The sequence below is a fragment of the Equus quagga genome, chromosome 16 (assembly GCF_021613505.1).
Source record: "Equus quagga isolate Etosha38 chromosome 16, UCLA_HA_Equagga_1.0, whole genome shotgun sequence".
Lineage (NCBI taxonomy): Eukaryota > Metazoa > Chordata > Mammalia > Perissodactyla > Equidae > Equus > Equus quagga.
In genome coordinates, this window is record NC_060282.1 from 42,175,817 (window position 1) to 42,196,035 (window position 20,219).

The 20,219-nt window shown below is 37.6% G+C and overlaps 1 protein-coding gene across 2 annotated transcripts in view; it reads right to left on the reverse strand.

The window, feature by feature from the left end:
- Positions 1-1,536: 1,536 nt before the first annotated feature.
- NDUFAF6 (NADH:ubiquinone oxidoreductase complex assembly factor 6) overlaps positions 1,537-20,219 on the reverse strand; it is a 40,631-nt gene continuing 21,948 nt past the window's right edge. The window contains exons 4-9 of one of the 2 annotated variants that reach the window (XM_046642228.1): positions 19,360-19,416; positions 15,596-15,698; positions 14,169-14,302; positions 13,181-13,282; positions 10,798-10,854; positions 1,537-6,529 (exon numbers count right to left, since the gene is read on the reverse strand). In XM_046642228.1, coding sequence (XP_046498184.1) covers positions 6,401-6,529; positions 10,798-10,854; positions 13,181-13,282; positions 14,169-14,302; positions 15,596-15,698; positions 19,360-19,416 — 582 coding nt within the window. In that variant the 3' untranslated portion in view covers positions 1,537-6,400. The remainder of the gene's footprint in view (positions 6,530-10,797; positions 10,855-13,180; positions 13,283-14,168; positions 14,303-15,595; positions 15,699-19,359; positions 19,417-20,219) is intronic. The other variant, XM_046642229.1, reaches the window with a different exon arrangement.

Genomic DNA, 20,219 nt, shown 5'->3' on the forward strand with positions numbered 1-20,219 from the left:
TCCATAAGATAAAGGCAAATGAAACTATACTGAGAAGTGATAGAAATACATAAATCCTAAGGTTCCATTCCACCCTGGAAATCCTTACAAATATTGGCAAAGGTTATTATGCAGGCTTTTCACAGAATATTACATGGGATGGTGGCCTGAACAACTTGATTCGGTTATTAAAGGAAAGGCTGACTTCAGAAGGCTGGAGGCCATAGGTACATTTGGATTATAATTACAAAATGAGATACCATCCCACTAAATTACGTTCTGTTGAGTAAAAATTATTACGAATATTTTCCTATGACCTGTTTTTTTACTAATGTTTTTTACTAATATTTTAGTAATATGATGTTTGTATTACTAAGCTAAAATGTGGACTAAAAAATCATATACAGAATATATCAATTTTCTATATTATATGTATGCCAAGGAAAAAGATTGGAAGGATACAGACCAAAATGCTAACGGTGGTTATCTCTTACCTGGTAAAACTATGGTTGATTTAAAAAATATTTTTCCGGGCCGACCTGGTGGCACAGGGGTTAAGTGTGCATGTTCCACTTCTGTGGCCTGGGGTTCACCAGTTCGGATCCCGGGTGCAGACATGGCACCACTTGACAAGCCATGCTGTGGTAGGTGTCCCACATATAAAGTGGAGGAGGATGGGTACGTTAGCTCAGGGCCAGTCTTCCTTGGAAAAAAGAGGAGGATTGGCAGCAGACGTTAGCTCAGGGCTAATCTTCCTCAAAAAAATAAACAATAAAAAATATTTTTCCTTTATAGTTTTGTATTTATTTTCCCCCCAAGATTTCTGCAATGAGCACATGTAAGTTGCTTGTGTAAAAAGAAAATAAACACATTAATTTTTTTGAAATGATCTCTCAGGAAAGAGTATACATTCCCCTAAACCAAGAGTCAAACAAATCTGTTTCTAACAACTACATGGAACAGCTTACAAGAACTGGGTGGAGGAAGTGTCTTTATGTTGATTAAGTGAGAACTTTCTCAACTTATTAGTCAACTTAGAAGATTAGCATAGGATAAAACCACTGCAACAAGAAATGAATAGAAGATGTAGTGAAATAGCTTCTCAAATCATTAATGTTGAGTTCCTAAAGAATCTTTGTAGCGGGGCCGGCCTGGTGGCGCAGCGGTAAAGTGCGCACGTTTCGCTTCTCAGCAGCCTGGGGTTTGCCGGTTTGGATCCCAGGTGCGGACATGGCACTGCTTGGCAAGCCATGCTGTGGTGGGCATCCCACATGTAAAGTGAAGGAAGATGGGCATGGATGTTAGCTCAGGGCCAGTCTTCCTCAGCAAAAAGAGGAGGATTGGCAGCAGTAGTTAGCTCAGGGCTAATAGTCCTCCAAAAAAAAAAAAGAATCTTTGTAGCACCCATAAACGAGATCTTGTCGTTTTAAAAAGCTCTTGAACTTGTTCTCGGAGAAATTCAATCTGTAGGCCTGTGTTTAAACACACAGGATATTATTATATAACTAAGCAGCTGGAAAAATTGTGATTAAAAATAAAAGGGAAAACACACAGTGCACCAAGGCAGGACTGTTTAATGAGAAAAGGGTGACTCAAAGGAAAACAGTATTTGTACAGGGTAATAAAAAGTCAACCCACAGACTTATCAAATAGGGATAAAGACATTCTATCTCATATCTGATTCCAAAGGTACTGCTTATCTAAAGACATGATCACACTAGGAAAAAATGCCAATAATATCCATAAGCATGTACACAAAATATGTTATGGAACATTTATGAGATACTTATTATCAAATTTCATGCCATTCTTAACATCCAAACACCTTAATGTGTCTACAATTTATCTTTCCAGCATCACTTTTTCTTCCTCACACCCTGCTTTCCAATCACACCTGACAGCCTAGTTTCTTTTTTTCCTTTCGGTTTTATTGATATAATTGACAGACGGCACTATATAAGTTTAAAGTGCACAGCATGTCTTGGCTTACATATATTGTGAAATGATCACCACAATAAGTTTAGTTAACATCCATCGCCTAATATAGATACAAAAAAAGAAAAAAGAAAGTGTTTTTTTCCTGTGGACAACTAGTTTCTTAAATGCCGTATGCACTGCCAAAGTCACATCTTTGACACACACTTCCAGTTCATCCTTCACATGTCAGCCCCAACCCAGTAACATTCCCTGAGAGGCTACCATCCCACCTAATACTACAACTTGTTCATTCAGACCACAAAGATTTATGGAGCAGCATCAGGATCTACGGCAGGTTCAGAGGATACAAAGAATAATAAAACATTGTCTTGCACTCAGAGAACTTGGCTAAGCGAGGGACAGACGAGTGAACAATGGTTAAAATGCAGTCAGCTTTTGGGGAGAAAGCAGGGCTACGCTTTGCAGAACCAGCCTTGAGCTGACAATCACTTGTTATTAATCCACCATCCACAAATTCTAATAAACCACTAGTCACAAACTGAAGTGCTTATAGACTAAGCAGGTAACATGAACGTATGAATCAGGCTGGGTGTGGGATGGTAGCTCATGCTGGGACCTGTGGCCAAGTGGAGAGTACACTTCTGTCTAAAGGCATTCAATTTCTCATTCTTTTTCAAATGCTATACCTGCGAAACAAAATATGCCTGCAAGCCTAATTTGGGTCAGGATGCCAGTTTGCATAATAACATTAACACTATTTATCGTTTACTACAAGTAGGTCACTGTTCCAGGCACTTTACATATATTAACTCATTTACCCCTCACAACCAGTGAGGTTGATATTAAGATTTTGCCTATTTTACAAATGGAGAAACTGAGGCATGGGAGAGTTCACATAACTTGCTGAAGTAACCCAGCTATTAGGTGGTGGAACTGGAATTTGCACCCCGGCAGCCAGGATCCCCCAGAGCCCACACTCTTAAGTGCTTCATAGCACTATATTCTACTGCTCTGTATATAAACTTTTAAAATTGCTTTATTCAGCTTATACTACAGAATGAGTTACATAATCATTTGTGCCAAATATTATTGCTTTTGGTCATTGAACAAACTCAACTAATATATATAGATTTGATAGAAAAATTCACGTCCATCCACCTATTCATTGTCCCACAAACTTAATCACAGTCCCTGTCTACCACTCTCTCTCATTCAAAGGGTCTTAATTTTTAAGAAGTAGCTTTGCAGTTACCCAAGAAATACATGTTCATTATAGAAAAATGCAGGTAGAGTGAAGGGTCCAAGTTATTTAATATATTCTCACAGTCACTCTCCCAACTCCTCTGCTCCACCTCTGATGTCCTTCTCAATTCTAGGTGTATGTGGTTTCTTGCTTAGTCCTCCTTACAGGTAACAAACAGTGTTACAATGTTTATTCTCCAAAATAAGGATAACTTTTTTATGTTTTCAATAACCATCTGCATAATGTTTACAACTCTGTAGATCTTTCTGGACCAGGCAACTGATTAGGCCAGAGTCTTCAGAGAAGTACTATTTATATGAGCTAAAACCACCCAAGGGCATCTAGGGATTTGCTAAAATGGCAAAATATAAACTCCCAAGTCTTTGATCTTAATTCAAAATGTTTCACTAGACCAGGGGATGTGGCCACTTTTTATTCACAAACTTTCCTAAGAACTCTGGACATTACATTCTGTTCTTTCTACTAAGTTAAAAACCAAAAAATTAAGCATTTTGACATAGGCTATCCATTCTGTCTCCTGGCCTTTGTTCACACTACTTCCTCAGCCAGGATCTCCCCACAACATCTACACCCCCATCCCACACCCTGGCTCCTATCCAACCTTCCTGGCACTCCTCACAGGCCACCTCCTCTGGGAAACCTTCTTTGACCTCAAAAGTGGTGACGTGCCCTTTCTGAATATACCCAGTGACCAGCACTTAATATCTATTTCAGTTGCCTATTTCTCTCTCACCTAATTTGTAGCTGGAATTTATATAGTAACTACTTTTTTACCCAATTTGCACCTAAACTTTATGCAGTAATACTTACTTCTGAAAAAAGTTGTGCCCTTGAGCTTTTAAACTTGGCAGTTTATTTTACAATCTCAAGAATGGCAAAAATACATGGGTTGTGGGCATTGGCATTGAACTAACGGGTTTGGCATCCAGCTCTAGTTCTAATGGCTGTGTGACCTTGAACTTAACATCTCTGAGGCAGTTTTTTCATTTGGAAAATGAAGACCTACTTTCTCTGTAAAGATTACTGTCCAGAGCACACCACCTGTCCCAGTTCACGCTCAGTAAGTGTTAGCTGCTGTTGTATTTCTCAAGAGTAATTTAACTTCATCAAAAGGAAAGCTTTAACCAAAAGGAGAGAAAGAATATTGTCAGTTGATTGGGAACTATCCAAAACATTTTATAATGGTATGCAACTTTACCTACATTGAGATTAATTTGTAATTTATTACTTAATTAATAAGTAATAGTAATAATAAGTAAATAGTAAGTAAAATATTACTTAACATTTGTTATCTGTTACTCTCCACCAATTCATATTAAAATACACCTTAAATGGTTTGAAAATATATCTGACTCCTTTAAAATGCTCTAATAAAAAAACAGATTTGAAAAATGAAAAAGAATGTTGCACCATATAAGGGAGTATCTTTCATGCCAGGAAATACTATAGTAACTGTCTCTGAACTAAACTTCAGCTTATATCTGGGACGCTGGAAACTTCAGTTCTTCCAAATCTCTAAGCATCAAATTTAAAACAGCTTAGAAAATATTTTGAAATTATTTACTTAATAGTAAATTGGCTTCTGAGCCAGGAAAGAATCCAGTAATCCAGTTGAGTGTTTAAACTCTTTTTTTTAAAGACCCTTAGATAGCAACCAAGATGCTTAGCAGCTAACTGCTGCCAAATTTAACCTGGGAGGACCCACAGACAATGCTTACTACTAACAAAGACTATCTCTAATGAACTCTTCAACCCTGGATCATTCAGAATCCCAAGAGGAAATGTGTCCCATTTCCTTGTACTTGCCTTTTCCAGATAAGCTAAAAGGCTTTCTAAAGCCACAGAATTAAACAAGAGGATATTCTTTCAGCATCACCATCAAACACATTTCACACTCATTCAATTATACATCTATTAATCTCTCACTTGTTAGTCTCTACTTTCTCTAAATCAGAAACCATTCTAAGTACTGGGGGATCCCTAGATGAATAAAACAACGTGTTCTTGTCCTCAGTTTAAGTTCTATTTGCAAAAATGAAATATTTTAAGCCATCACTAAGTCACAATTGAACTAGGTGCTAATTCATAGCTGAAACCAAACGCTTAAGAGAAATGGGATAGAGGAACAGTCCCCAGAGGTGTGAGTGGGCCAGAGGCAAGACTACTGAAAAGGCAGGAAAAGGAAACTGTAGCATAATCCTGGTCTTGGGAGGCAGAGACCCATTCAGAGTCCACATCTGCCAATTAGCAGCAATGCAAACAATTTTGGGGTTTTTTGTAATTAGCATGTATTTTACAATTTAAATTTTTTAATTACCAAAAACATTCCTTATTTCATAGAGTTTTAAAGACAAAATGAGACCATTGGTAAAAGTATACAGCACAGAGCTTATAACCAGGAAGCTCAACTAGTATACTAGTTTTTAAAAATGTACTATCCCATTAATGAATATTCAATACAATTTTGTTAATATAATTTATATTAATACACACTTTGTTAATATAATTTTGTTCAATACCATTTTGTTCATGATCACGATAATACTGGATGACAGACAGGAAAGCAGTGGGGTTAACAAAAAAGTAAAAGCTTTCGTATCAGCCAAACTTAAAAGTCAAACTAGGATTCCAGCTCTTGCCAGCCAACTGTCTTACTTTAAAGCAATTATCATCATGGATACATTTCCATAGAGCTGTAAAGATTAAATGTTAGGAATATAAAGCCCTCAACATAGTGACTGACATTCTTCAAATATTAACTTCATTCTTTGTGACCCAGCTGTAAAGCACACCTGAGTTCTGGCTGCTCAGCGTGCAAACCCAGCACTACTTGAGCCCTTTCCCCCTTTTCCAAGGGCAAGGAATGGAGGAGACATTCCTTCTCCCTGCCCTCTGGTGGCTGAAGCATGGCCTGCAGCCTAAGCACAGCTAAACCAATGCTCCCTCCTGGGGCTCGGACTTCACAGAGATGGTATAGCAGACACTGTCTGGGCTGGTGGTGACAATGAGGGTGCCTGAGGCAGAATATCAGCAGTATCTTGGCACCCTATCCCCACAGCAACTTCTCATCAATTCTGTAAGCTACAGACATCCACTGAATAAATTCGTTTCTCCTTAAGTAGAGAGTCAGTTCCTATTGTTTGCAAAACAAGAATACTAACTAGTATACTTTTGTAAAATGAATAAAAGTAAAATTAATACAAATATTATAAAATTATTTTAATATCTTTTTCTCCATGACCGAATATACAAAGATAATGGAAGTAATGTATTCTTCTGCTGTAAAGATGGGTGGAATATATCAAAATCCACTTGTTGAATTTTCTTTAAATAGTCCTCCAGAGCAACCTGGAAAAAGAGAATAATGGTCACTGGGTCATAGAATGGTTACGTCTTTAAAAGAAACTATAGAAAAGTTACAAGTATTAAGGCTATCTTAGTTTTCCTGAGATGGTCTTCCACACGCTAAGAATTTAAATGAGAATTTTAAAAGGAAGAGGGAAAATAAAGACATCTACGAAGTTTCTCTTAGATCAGTAAAACAGGGTCATAGAGCTAGTACTAGAACTCTCAAGCCAACTCTCATCAAAAGTTATTGTGTTCTGGTCAAAATGTAAAAGGTTAGAGAAATCAGTTTGCCAAGTCTTATTACTAGATTCTGCAGAATACAAAAGGGATGTTTCAACCCAGGAAAAGAGACACCACCACCACTCCCTGCCCGAAGAAACGCATTGTGCCACGAGGGGAAGCTCAAGTTGTTTGTTTAAAAAATTATTTTGTGCACAAAGTTTATGGGTCTCCATGTTCTTGCTAGAAAAGATTTTACAACCATGGAGAACAATCATAGGTCCCTATAAATGTCACCCCATGCTTCCCCCATCACACAAAACTTGATAAAGCTTTCATTGGGATGTGGGCAGGATGGGAAACATTGACGATGGGCAGTGCTCTTTATTTTATGGTTTTCAGTTATTTTTATTAATTTATAAATTATTTTATTTCAGTAACTTTTTTATTAAACAGAGAAGCCGCTTGGTTTTGCACCGCACAGTTGTAAGAGGCACCACTCCCTTCTCAGTCCATGTGCACAGCTCCCCCCAGAGTTCTGCAGCACAACCTGTGACTCCAACAGAGATCATGCCTGTGGATTCTCTAGAGTATACAGATGAGCAAAAAGAAAACAAAAAGGATTATATTTTCTCCCAGACTTTTTTTTCTATATGCTTATAAACAGATGAGTGTACATACAAAAAAATACCCACTTTTTAAACCCTGAACTTATAAATATGTACAACAGGAGATATGTGCATGAATGTGAACAGCTGCCTTGTGTTATATTAGCAAAAAACCTGGAAACAACCCAGAAGTTTTCTTTGACAAAAAAAAGATAAACTGTTCACACAATGAAATATTATGCTGCAGTGAAATGAATGTGCTATAGCTAGAAGCAATAATAAGGATAAATCGTAGAAACGTGTGTCTGTGTGTAACCTAGAAGACAGAAACAGAAATTGGTCCATTTTTATAAAGCTCAAAACCAAAACTAAGCAATGTATTGTTTAGGAATGCATAAAATGGGGGAAAGCTTTTTTCGAATAAAAGCAAGAGAATAATAAATACAAAATTCAGGATAGCTTCTTGGAGGAGCAAGGCAAGAGGCAAGGGGATGAGATGGGGAAAACACATGAGTGCAATTTAATAGTGATATTCTAGTTCCTGGATTGAGAGGGAGTTCATGGGTTTTCATTATGTTATGCTTTATAATACATGCATACATATATAAATATATCATATTCATTTGTAGATATCAAATATTAAACATTTTATAAGAATAAAAAACTGAAGATATTTTAGTGTACTTTCTTTCACATGTTCTTTCTTTGTGGAAAAAAAGAGCTTGTGTTATTCATCATGTTCTGTAACCTGCTTTTCTATCACTTAATATATTGTGATCAACTTTCCATCTTTACAAATTCTATTATGTGCATTTTAACAGTTTTATACTACCCAATTTTAAGGAAGCTAATGAAATCAAGGTACAGGGACATGATACAATACTATACAGCCATTAAATACTGTATTTATAGATATTTTTAATGATGTGGTTAAATGCTTGATAAATAGAACACTGACATATAAAGTGTTATTTCAACTATACACAAAAATTCATTAAAAAAACAGAATAAATAGCATTTATCTCTGGGTTCTGGAATTACAGGTGATTGCTATTTTCTTCTAATATTCTTTTTAGATTGTCCAAATCTCTATCATGAGAACGTATTCCTTTTATAATCAGGAGAAGATTCCCTTAAAATACAGATGAAATGTGACCTCAAAATTAGAGTTCAAATGGACATTCACAAATTTGGTTCAAAGGAAAGTTTGTCTACTGGTAAATAAACTGTTCAAGGTAACAAATTCATTGGGAAATTCTCAGACATCACAATTTCTGAATATGGCTTAAAACCTCATCTATGGAGAACATACTAGACCCTAGACTAGTCATTTTCAAATAGTTTTTTAAACAGTAAAACCTTTTCTTTGAACAACATAATTAACAGATGCCCCCCACACAAAACAAGAAGAGATGTGCCCCAGCTGGAATGAAGATGTAGGATAGAAGCAGTCCCTCCGGAACCACCATGTAGTCCCTTCAGTTTCTCGTGGCACAGAATGGAAACTGAGAGGTGGGCTCCAGCCTCAAGCGTTTCTGATTCAGTAGGGCTGCAGTGGGGCCCAAGACCTGCATTTCTAACAAGTTCCAAGGTGAGGCAGTTATTGCTGGTCCAGGGACCACATCATGTGAACCACTAGTCAAAGTCAGTGGTTCTCAAGCCTAGCTGCACTTCACAATTACTGGGGGAGTTTTTAAAAAGTATCAATGCCTGGATCCAACCTCTTAGATACTGTGATTTAACTGGTTTGGGGAGGGACCCAACATTGTTTTAGGTTTTTTCTGGAAGCTCCCCAAGTGATTTTAATGGGCATCCAGAGTTGAGAACAACCATTTTCACAGAAGTGAACAAACCAAAGTCCTTAACCTTCATGGAGCTTAACTTTGAGAGAAAGTTAAAACAGGTGATGGCACATCACCAAATAACCATGAAGACCAAATAACCATCAAAAACAGTGATATAGAACAATTTTCATTGACACATAAAGAGATGCTTGACACCCCATTTATACAAAAAACATACATGTAATTACATGAACTTTTTAAAAGGTCCAGAAAGATGAACAGACATTATCTCTGGAAAGGATGGAACTGTGAGAGGATTCTGAGTTCTTCTTCTGCCTCCTCTTATATTAAGTGAACATCTAAAACATTAATATATTACTTCTATAATAAGCAAACCCAGTAAAGAAACAAAATGATTTCAAATAGTCAGATCTGAGACTCAGGACAGAAGATGTGAAGGGACAGAAATGAATCTTTAAATATATTTTAGGGAAAAAGGTAGAAGATATGTTTGGTATTGTACAAAGTGCATGAAATTTCAATTTTCAAAGATCGCAAATCTTTTAACCTTGGCTTCTATGTATAAATGAAGTAAACCGTGCCTAGGATGTCTAGGAATAATGTAAAAAATGACCTAGCTCAGAGCCTGTCCATAATAGATGCTAAATAATTGGAAGCTATTCTCATTTCTTTATGTATCTTACAACAATGGTGCCCAAACCTGGCTGCACATCAGAATCATCTGGGGAAGTTTTTATTTTTATTTTATTTTTTATATTTTTTTATTTTTTAAAGATTGGCACCTGAGCTAACAACTGTGGGCAAGCTTTTTTCTTTTTCTTAAAGATTGGCACCTGAGCTAACAACTGTTGCCAATCTTTTTTTTTCTTTTTTTCCTGCTTTATCTCCCCAAATCCCCCCTGGTACATAGTTGTATATCTTAGTTGCAAGTCCTTCTAGTTGTGGCACGTGGGATGCCACCTCAACGTGGCCCGACGAGCGGTGCCATGTCCGTGCCCAGGATCCAAACCAGCAAAACCCTGGGCCACCACAGTGGAGCGCACAAACTTAACCACTCGGCCACAGGACCGGCCGCTGGAGAAGTTTTTAAAATCGCAGATTCTCCTAGGAATACCCCGCTCCTCAATCCCAAGAGTCTTATTTAATAAGAATCTCTATTTTTTAAAAGCTTTCCAGGTTATTCCATTGGTCTGTGAACGACTATTCAGGAACCAGTGCTACAATACGGTCACTATGAGAAAAAAATTAATAGAATAAGTAATACTTAGATAGCTGTAAGTAGCCTAATAATCCTATAAGGTAGTTTCTCCTATGATTTCTATTTTATCTGAGGAAATTGAGGAACACAGTGGTTAAGGAACTTAAGGTTCCATGGCTAGTAAGTGGCAAAACAGATGCAAACCGATGCAGTCTGGCTGCAGTCAGCACTAATGATGACTCCACTCACCTGCCTCTGGGAAATAAGGCATGACCATGACCAAAAGCAGAAGGCAACTAACAAAACCCACAGTAAGGGAGGGAAACAAAAACAAAGACTCGAAAGTAAAGAACTGCATTGGGAACCTTATAAAAGAGAAAAAGATATCACACGCATCTGCTTCATTAATTAAACAGTCTTCTCTGTTAATCCACTTACCGTCTGAAGAAAGGCAGGAAATGCTTTCACAGGAACACTTTTGTGAAAGGACCTCGCCTAAAAAGGAAGACAAAAGGAAACTGGTTTGAAACATAAATATTTCTGGAAACAAACCTGTTCCCTCTGAAAGTGAACATGAAACAACACTAGCAGTTTAACAACAGGGCTAGTGCCTCTCTCAAAAGTAAAAACCAGCTCTCATCTCCTGCCGATTAGGATTAACTTTCTAAGCCTAAAGGACTCAGGAAAAAGTTCTACATGAGGAATTCCATTCTTTTTACAGATTGGCTTTGGCCTTTTCTACCTTATAACATAACTGCGACCCTCTAGCTCTGTGCTAAGCGGTAAATGAAGAAATAACTTGCGTTAAGTCCCAGCACTTCCCCAGCTGAAATCATCATTCTCTCCTGTTTACACGAACCTAAGATCCTCCTGGCTGATCTTCCTGCTTCTGTGTTCCCCAACCTTTAATTCATTCCATACAGCCAGCCAAATTAATGTCCTTCAGTCATTGTTTTATTTTTACTTTAACCTAACTCCCTGATAGATCAAGTCTCAACTATTCACCTTGGAATTCAAAGGTCCCCACATCTTGACTCTAACCTCATCTATCCAAGCCAACTCCCGACCACTCTGGACTGTGAAGCCCTACCCTAATTCCCCTCAGGCCGATGCCCATCATCCAACACTCACCAAGCCCACTCCTGTCTCCAGGTCTTCATTTATATTGTCAGATGCCGCCCCTACTTACTGACTCACTTCTTAACCCGCTACACTCTAGTTTTACCCCTGTCCATTAAAATAGCTCTGCTCTCTTCAAGACCATCTACGATTTACTAATAACCATACCCATCTTTTCTCTTCAATCTCTATGTAGCATGCAAAACTTTAACATTCCCCTTTCTTGGAATTTGCTCCTCCCTTGGTTTCCAAGACACTGACTCAGTTCTCCCACTTCTTTGCTCATTCTTTCCTTCTTCTTAATAAATAGCCCTTTCCTCTTCTACCTGAGAAATGGAGGAGGGCCCACAGGTTCTGCCCTTCATCCATCCTCTTGTCTAGATGCACATTCTCCTTGGGCAACACCATCCAAACTTAAGAGCTTTAACCATAAGCCTTCTATGTGGATGAGTCCTAAATCTCTATCTCCAGTTCTGACCTTCCAAAGTCACAATCCTGCATTCTTCAATAGCCTATCTTCCTAAATGTCCTCTAATCCCTTTAAATTCAATGAGGTCCAGCAGCTAGTCCAAAGTCTACTGATCAGCATCTTGTATAGCACCGCTTTTTCACTGTAGTCTCTGAATGGCACCATCACCATCTATACTTGAGCTCTGTGCAGGCTTCAACTTTCCTTCTTCCTGATCCTGCTACAATCCAAACAGTTATCATGTTTGGTTGATGCTACCTCTGTTGTGTGTGGGTGTGTGTGCGTGGATGTGGACATGGACGTATAGACATACACATACACATATATAAACATCTACTCTTTGTAAATCAGACATTCATTAAATGCGGCAATAAGGAGATTATTACTAGTGAAGGCAGGATGGAAGCTAAATAATAGCACAATGAAAAGTGCCAGAGTGGTGAGGGCCTTGAGGTAACAATGAATGCAAACCAATTATTCAAAAAGAGGTTAATTGGGGGGCTGGCCCCGTGGCCAAGTGGTTAAGTTCGCGCGCTCTGCTGCAGGCGGCCCAGTGTTTCGTTGGTTCGAATCCTGGGCGCGGACGTGGCACTGCTCGTCAGACCACGCTGAGGCAGCGTCCCACATGCCACAACTAGAATAACCCACAATGAAGAATACACAACTATGTACCAGGGGGCTTTGGGGAGAAAAAGGAAAAAATAAAATCTTTAAAAAAAAAAAAAAAAAAAAAAAAAAAGAGGTTAATTGGGAGGGAAAAATAAGAAAAAGAAGGGTTCACAGGCTGCCTGTAACTTCAGAAGGCAGTAGCAACAAACCAGAAGATAAAAGGGGCAAGTTATCAGAGAGGCCAGCTGAAAACACCATCTGGGAACTGCCGAGGATGCAAGGTCCTGGAGGAGGTAGCAGAGGCACTGCCCTAGGCAAGGCAGAGAGACACGCTGTTCCCTGAGAGACAGAGAAATGGTGAGCAGATGGATCAGAGGGAGCCCAGCTGAGGAAGCTCAGGCTTGACTGACTCAGTAAAGGGTATATGCATCCACTGAAAAGGAGAAAGGGTGATTTTTAAAAACTGGAGAAAGTTTACAGTAGTCCCTGAGATAAATCTACCAGGATTTCAGTGAGAGACAGAATACAGACCACCAAGTAGAGAATACTACAACAATGCTCTAAGGATAGCCATACCTAGAAATGATAGTTTCCTAAACAATTTGGCAAAAAGAGGCTACTTACATGCTTTAGGTGTAAGTGGGCCTGGCTGGCAATGTCATATATCACATCTCTCACATTTTTATCTCGGTTCTTTCGTAGAAAATCCTCTTGTGAAACACCATGCTGTGTGGGAAAATATACATTATATTAGGAATGCAAAAGCAAAGTTAAAACTAACTTAGCTTGGGGCCAGGCCCATGGCCAAGGGGTTGGGTTCGCGCACTCTGCTTCAGCTGCCCAGGGTTCAGATCCTGGGTGCGGACCTAGCACTGCTCATCAGGCCATGCTGAGGCAGCATCCCACATGCCACAACTAGGACCCACAACTAAAAAATGTATACAACTATGTACTGGGGAGCTCTAGGGAGAAGGAAAAACAAAATCTTAAAAAAACAAAACAAACAAGAAAAACTAACTTAGCTCAAGAAAACAGATGATAGAACAGTATGTACAGTATAATGCCTATTTTATTTTAAAAATATACATATGTGTATAAATATATGTGTGTGTGAACACAGAGATACACATACATACACACACACTCCTGGAAGAATACGCAACAGGATGTTAATTAACAACAGTTGTAGGTAGAACAAAAATATACAAGAAAACACATAATAAGTTTAAAAGAACAGACAATAATGAATCTCATACAGAAAACAAAAGTTCTCATAAACAATACTCTTTTTTAATGGATTACTTCCTCCTTTAAAATAAAATAAAGAACGGGTTAAGGTGAACACTAGGAATGATTACTGGAATTGCCTGGAAGGGAGTAAAGCATCAACATGAAGCTACACCAAGTGAGGTTCTCTGGAACTCCTTACTCATAGCTCTACCACAGACCTCAAATGCCTGACTGATACCATTCTGACTTGATAACTCTGGAGCAAAAAAAGCACTAACATTCGTTTCAAAGCAGTTACTTGAACAGACTAAGCAAAGAACCAAGAGATGACATCCCCACATTCCCGAGGTAAATTATTAGAGGGTACAAGTAACAGCCTTACCAGCATACAAATATCCATGGGAAGGAACACCCTTCTTCTGCTACCATGATAGGGCATTGCTCTCAAGCAAGTGACAATGCCTTGTGCTTTTCCAATGTGACTTGCAGCATGATCTGCATGAAGATCCTTTATACCTATGATTTCAGAAATTAAACAACAGGACTGCTCTTTTCTCTTTAAATGCATAACAAATCAATGAAAGCAGTTTAGAGAAATCACCTACACATGTAAAAGCAGTTGTTTATCCTACGTTTTATATCTCAAAAATGGGATTTATGAGAGCAAAACTGGGCAGAAAGACAAATTGACCGTTTACCACTAACAGGTTTCTGAACCTCAACTTTTAAATGAGTTTTCCTCGGACTACAACACATCAAGAACACATTTAGAATTTTAATCAGCTATCATGGAAAAATATTACAAGTCTTTCATTTCTTCTCCTCAATGCAATTCCCATATGACCTCATTCTAAGTATGTGCTTAACAAACATTCTGCTCTTTGTGCCCTCCTTTCATTGTGCTGGCAAACATGTCACCAAATGTGCAGGCTGAACAGAACTGGGAAATTCAATAGGGACTGGTGTTATTCCTTTAGGGTGACATAAAGATATATTACCTTCTTCAAAAGAGATGGTATTGTTGTTGGCCCAAATAATTTCCTCATTACAATAAGATCTCACCAACGTAGAACGAAGTCAGATTAGGAAAAATACCATCTAAATTACTTATTTTTTAAAAAAAAGGAAAGAAAAAGAAAAACCTCATAAAAACTTTTAGAAATGCAGTTTTATTTCTTCCACTTTTTTCCTTTTTTTTTACATGGGGAAGTACTATTGACAGGGAAGGAAGAGTCAGGCCACAGCCCTTCCAAACCGTACAAAATGCTCTTATAAAAAAGCAGAATCAAGGGGCCAGCCCAGTGGCACAGCAGTTAAGTTCACACATTCCACTTCAGCGGCCCAGGGTTTGCTGGGTCGGATCAGGGGTGCAGACATGGCACTGCTCAGCAAGCCATGCTGTGGCAGGCATCCCACATATAAAGTAGAGGAAGATGGGCACAGATGTTAGCTCAGGGCCAGTCTTTCTCAGCAAAAAGAGGAGGACTGACAGCAAATGTTAGCTCAGGGCTAATCTTCCTCAAAAAACAAAGCAGAATCACCTGTAATTCCCAGATCATTAATTACAGTATTCCCATGAGGTAGCTCAAGTACTTTTCTGAGAGTCTGAGTATTCGGATTAGCCTGTACTCCAAAGAAAGATATATATTCCCTTTCTTGCTCAAAATAAAAATTGCTGTTCCTCTATAGACAGTGCAAAGAAAAACTTCAGTGTTAAACTGGTTAGATTGTCAAATTATGAAAGAGTGAAGTTTGAAAGGTGTTTTCTTTGAAAAAGAGGAGTATAAAATAGAAAAAAAAAAAACTTACCCAATATTTCTAGTGTTAAATAAAGAAGAGAGCTCTGTGTGTTTTCAGCATAACTTTCCAGTTCCTGGATATTACGATACGCTTTGTCATCCAAATTCTTTTCCTACAGTCAAACAAAATGCAAATAAAGTTTGCTGACTGTCAATATTTTATAAAGAAAAGGCACTATTTTTTGCCCTAAAGAACTGAATAATAGAGAATTAAAATATTAGTATATATTTAGCACAAAATAAGATTAAAATACAGATAAAATATTAAAGTCTTACACATTCAATACCTACAAATCACTCCTCAAAATAATACCTCAGGAATAATCTCAATGAACAAAACATCATGGACATTGTGTTGTCTTAATTTTTAATTCCTTCTAAAGTTCAAAGTATCATGAGAAAGTGACTTAACTGAGCTCTTACTCAAGCACTTCAGACATTGTCTTCTTAATCCTAACAACTCCCTCCAAAGATAAGGAATGAATACTTTTTCTATTTTACAGATGAAGAAACTGAGTCCTAGACACATTAAATAATATGCCCAAGGGCATATAGCTAATAAATGGTGGGGATAGGATTCAAATCCATACATTTTGACTGTTAAGCCCATTCTATAAATAAAGAAAAGGTGCTTAGAAAAAGAAATGGGATCATCCAGACTCCGTATCCAAAAAGAAACCATGCTCAATAAAGTAACAAGGTTGATTACCTGAACACACTATATTCCAGAAACAGAAAAATGTAAATCATACAGCAAGAACATCCAGCCATTTTTATAATAATACATCTACAAAGACTCTATTGCCAATGCAACCTGCTCCTTCCTCCATTTTTTAAATCAGGAGAAAATGGCACTAGCAATGATCCCAGAAAAAAAAATACGTCCAAATGTTTTACATTTTTAAAAATTGAGACATAATTCACATACTATAAAATTTACCCTTTTAAAATATACAATTCGGTGTCTTTTAATATATTCACAAAGTTGTGCAACTATCACCACTATCTAATTACAGAACATTTTTATCACCTCAAAAAGAAACCTCATATCCATTAAGCAGTCACTTCTCATTTCCCCCTCCCCACATGCTCTGGCAAATCACTACTCTACTTTCCGTCTCCACGGAGTTGTCTGTTCTGGACATTTTATAAAAATGCAATGATACAGTATGTGGCTTTTGGTACCTGGCTTCTTTCAATTAGCAGGTTTTCAAGGTTCATCCATGTTGGAGCATCTATCAGTACCTTATTCTTTTTAATTGAAGAAATTATTAATATTCCAATATATGGATATACATTAGTTTATTCACTCATTGACAGGCCATGAGTTGTTCCCACTTTTGGACTATTATGACTAATGCTGCTAGGAACATTTGTGGTAAAAGTTTTGTTTGGACATATAAGTTTTCATTTCTCTTGGGTATAAACATAGGAGTGAAATTGCTGGCTCTATGATAACCATGTTTAACCTTCTAAAGAACTGCCAAACTATTTTTCCAAAGTGGCTGCATCACTTTACATTCCTATCAGCAATGTATGAAGCTCTCCAATTTCTCCACATCCTCACAAACGTTTTATTGTCTGTCTTTTTTATTATAGCCATCCTAAGGGGTATGAAGTGGTAGCTCATTGTGGTTTTGATGTGCATTTCTCTAATGAAAATATGTTGAGCATCTTGTTAGGGGGTTAATGGTCATTTGTTGATCTTCCTTGGAGAAATCTTTACTCAAATCCTTCTCCCAGTTTTAAATTGGGTTATTTGTCTTTTTATTGTTGAGCTGCAAGACTTCTTTACGTATTCCACATACTAGTAGACCCTTAGCAAATATATAACTGGCAAACATCTTCTCCCATTCTATAGATTGTTTTTTCACTTTCTTGAAGTTTTTAATTTTGAAGAAGTCCAACTACCTCTTTTTTTCTTTTTGCTGAGGGAGATTCACCCTAAGCTAACATCTGTGCCAATCTGCCTCTATTTTGTATGTGGGCTGCCGCCAAAGTATGGCTGACAAGTGATGTAGGTCTGCGCCCAGGATCCAAACCTGCGAACCTGGACTGCCGAAGCAGAGCGCATTGCACTTTAACCACTACACCAGAGGGCCAGTCCCTATCTATTTTTTTTCCTAATTGCTTATGCTTTTGGTATCATATTTAAGAAATCACTGCCTAACCTAAAGACACAAAGATTTATACCTACATTTTCTCCTAAGAGTTTTACAGTTTTAACTCTTACATTTAGGTCTTTGATCCATTTTGAGTTAGTTTTTGTATATGGTGTGAGGTAGGAGTCCAAATTTGTTCTTTTGCTTGTGGGTATCCAGCTGTCCCAGTATTATTTATTGAAAAGGCTATTCTTTCCCCATTGAATTATCTTCACACCCTTGTCAAAAATCAACTGAATATAAATATATGGTTTTATTTCTGGACTCTCAATTCTATTCCATTGATCTATATGTCTATGCTATGCTAATACCACACAATTTGATTACTGTAACTTTGCAGTTAAGCTTTGAAATCAGGAAATGAGAGTCTTCCAAGTTTGTTCTTGTTCAGGACTGTTTTGGTGATTCTGGGTACCCTGCATTTCATTATGAATTTTAGGATCAGCTTTTCAATTTCTGCAGAAAAAGGCCGCTGGAAGTTGTATAGGGAGTGCAATGAATCTACAGATCAATGCGGGGAGACTGAGCCCAGTCCTTTACTGTTAAACACCTCTCTCTACAAATGCCAAATGTTATTTTCCCTTAAACAAAAAAGTTATCTCTGTCTTGAGTGCTCTAATTTTCTTTACCTCATAAAAACAGAAGACACCTGAAAAAACAGATCTTCTTAATGCTAATTAACTCTATAGGCCAACTAAGCAATTTTTTTAAATATTGAAATCATTCTCTCTCATTTTGGCTTGTATTATTATAACTATAGCCTATAGTTATTAATAGATTGTATCCAAATAAACTAACTAAACTTATACTTTCATGACACAGTAGGTGATCAATATCAGGCCAATGAGGACACTGAGCCAACAACGTGTCAGAAAGATGATACAAGTTAGCCCAGGCCACAGAGCAATTTGCATGCTTGGTTGGAACTAGAACTCAGTTCCAAGAACCTGGTTTAGGTTTCCTCACTAGAACCATCAGATTTTCTTTGTTCCCTCTACTATTGGGACAGAGATCTAAGTATTGGGTATACATAAGGGTACGTGTATACCTACTCAAGTTCTGATGATATTAAGGAATTACCTGTAATTTTTTAAGGTATGATAATTGTATTGTAGTTATGTTTTTAAAAGTTTTTATGTTTTGAAGATACATATATATTTGCAGATCAAATGATACTATGTGTGGGGTTTAATTTAAAATAATCCAATGGGGCTCGGTGAGGGGAGTTGGTAGAATATTTAGGAAACAAGATTAGATATGTTTATCACTGTTAAAGTTGGGTGACAGGTACATCAAAGTACATTACACTTTCTCTCTACTTCTGAATAAGTCTGAAAACTTCCATTTAAAAAAACCAAAACAGTAGAGTATGGGTGTGCATACACCTGCCTCTGCCTGGGTGCCTGTCTCTGCCTTATCTGTCTCAAGGTGCAGGGGCAGGTGGCTAAGGTGGGTAGCACACAGTGATAGAGAATGGATAAAATGGCACAGTTCTCTAAAACTTTCCTTCCTCCAAAATATAATTCATAGATTAAAACACTTCCTCCCTGGAGAATTAGCTTAAGGACTAAAAAGGAAGAAAAAATTTAAGACTTGAGCAATTTCAACTTACTCTTTCATCAACGATTTTCATAAGCCATCTTTTAGTCAGATTATGTTTTTTGACAGCCTAAAAAAACAAGAGTGTTGTAAGTTTTTAGCAAGTACTAGAAATGACTTCTGGAGAACTGAATAAAATAAACAAACCAATGCAAAACTAAGTAAGGGAACATTTGTAATAACTCATCACCAGATGGACAGTTGTGTTAAAGAAATATCAGGGAAAAAGAAAACGTCCCTACAAAACATTTCAAAACATTTCCAAGTAAAGATAATATATCCAAAACTTTTCCACTAAGCTTTTCTTCTTATACTATTAGTAATTCAATGATTCCACTTTCAATCAAGAATTAAATACCGAGCTTCTGTTAGGTGATGCATTCTGACTTCTATGCGTATGACACACAAACTTTTTTCCATAGGATAAAGATTCTATTTAGCAAAAATAACCACTTCTCCAAAAATGAAAAGAGTAACTAAAAGTCCAAAGAAAATAATCTGCAGAGTGCAGCGTTCTCTTAACAAGTAAGACGCTCCAGTAGGAAAGAGCACATCTAGTGCCCAGATCTTGGTCTCTAACACCATTCTCCCCAAAGCAAACAGGGCGCTAGAGAAAATGGGTGATTCCAGAGATGGGGCAGGGGAGAGTCAAGATGATACTAGAATATTTCACTATCCCAGAAAATAGAAAGTGCTCAAAAGAATGACAGGGGTGCATGGCTTAAGGACACAGGAGCCAGTTTGAAGGGGCTCCCACTGTCCAAATCTGGGACAATCTGAAGCCAAAATAATTAAGTATAGTAACAAACTACAAACTACTAGAAAAAACAGGAATTCATGAGTCCACACCAATAATTAACAAACAAATAAATA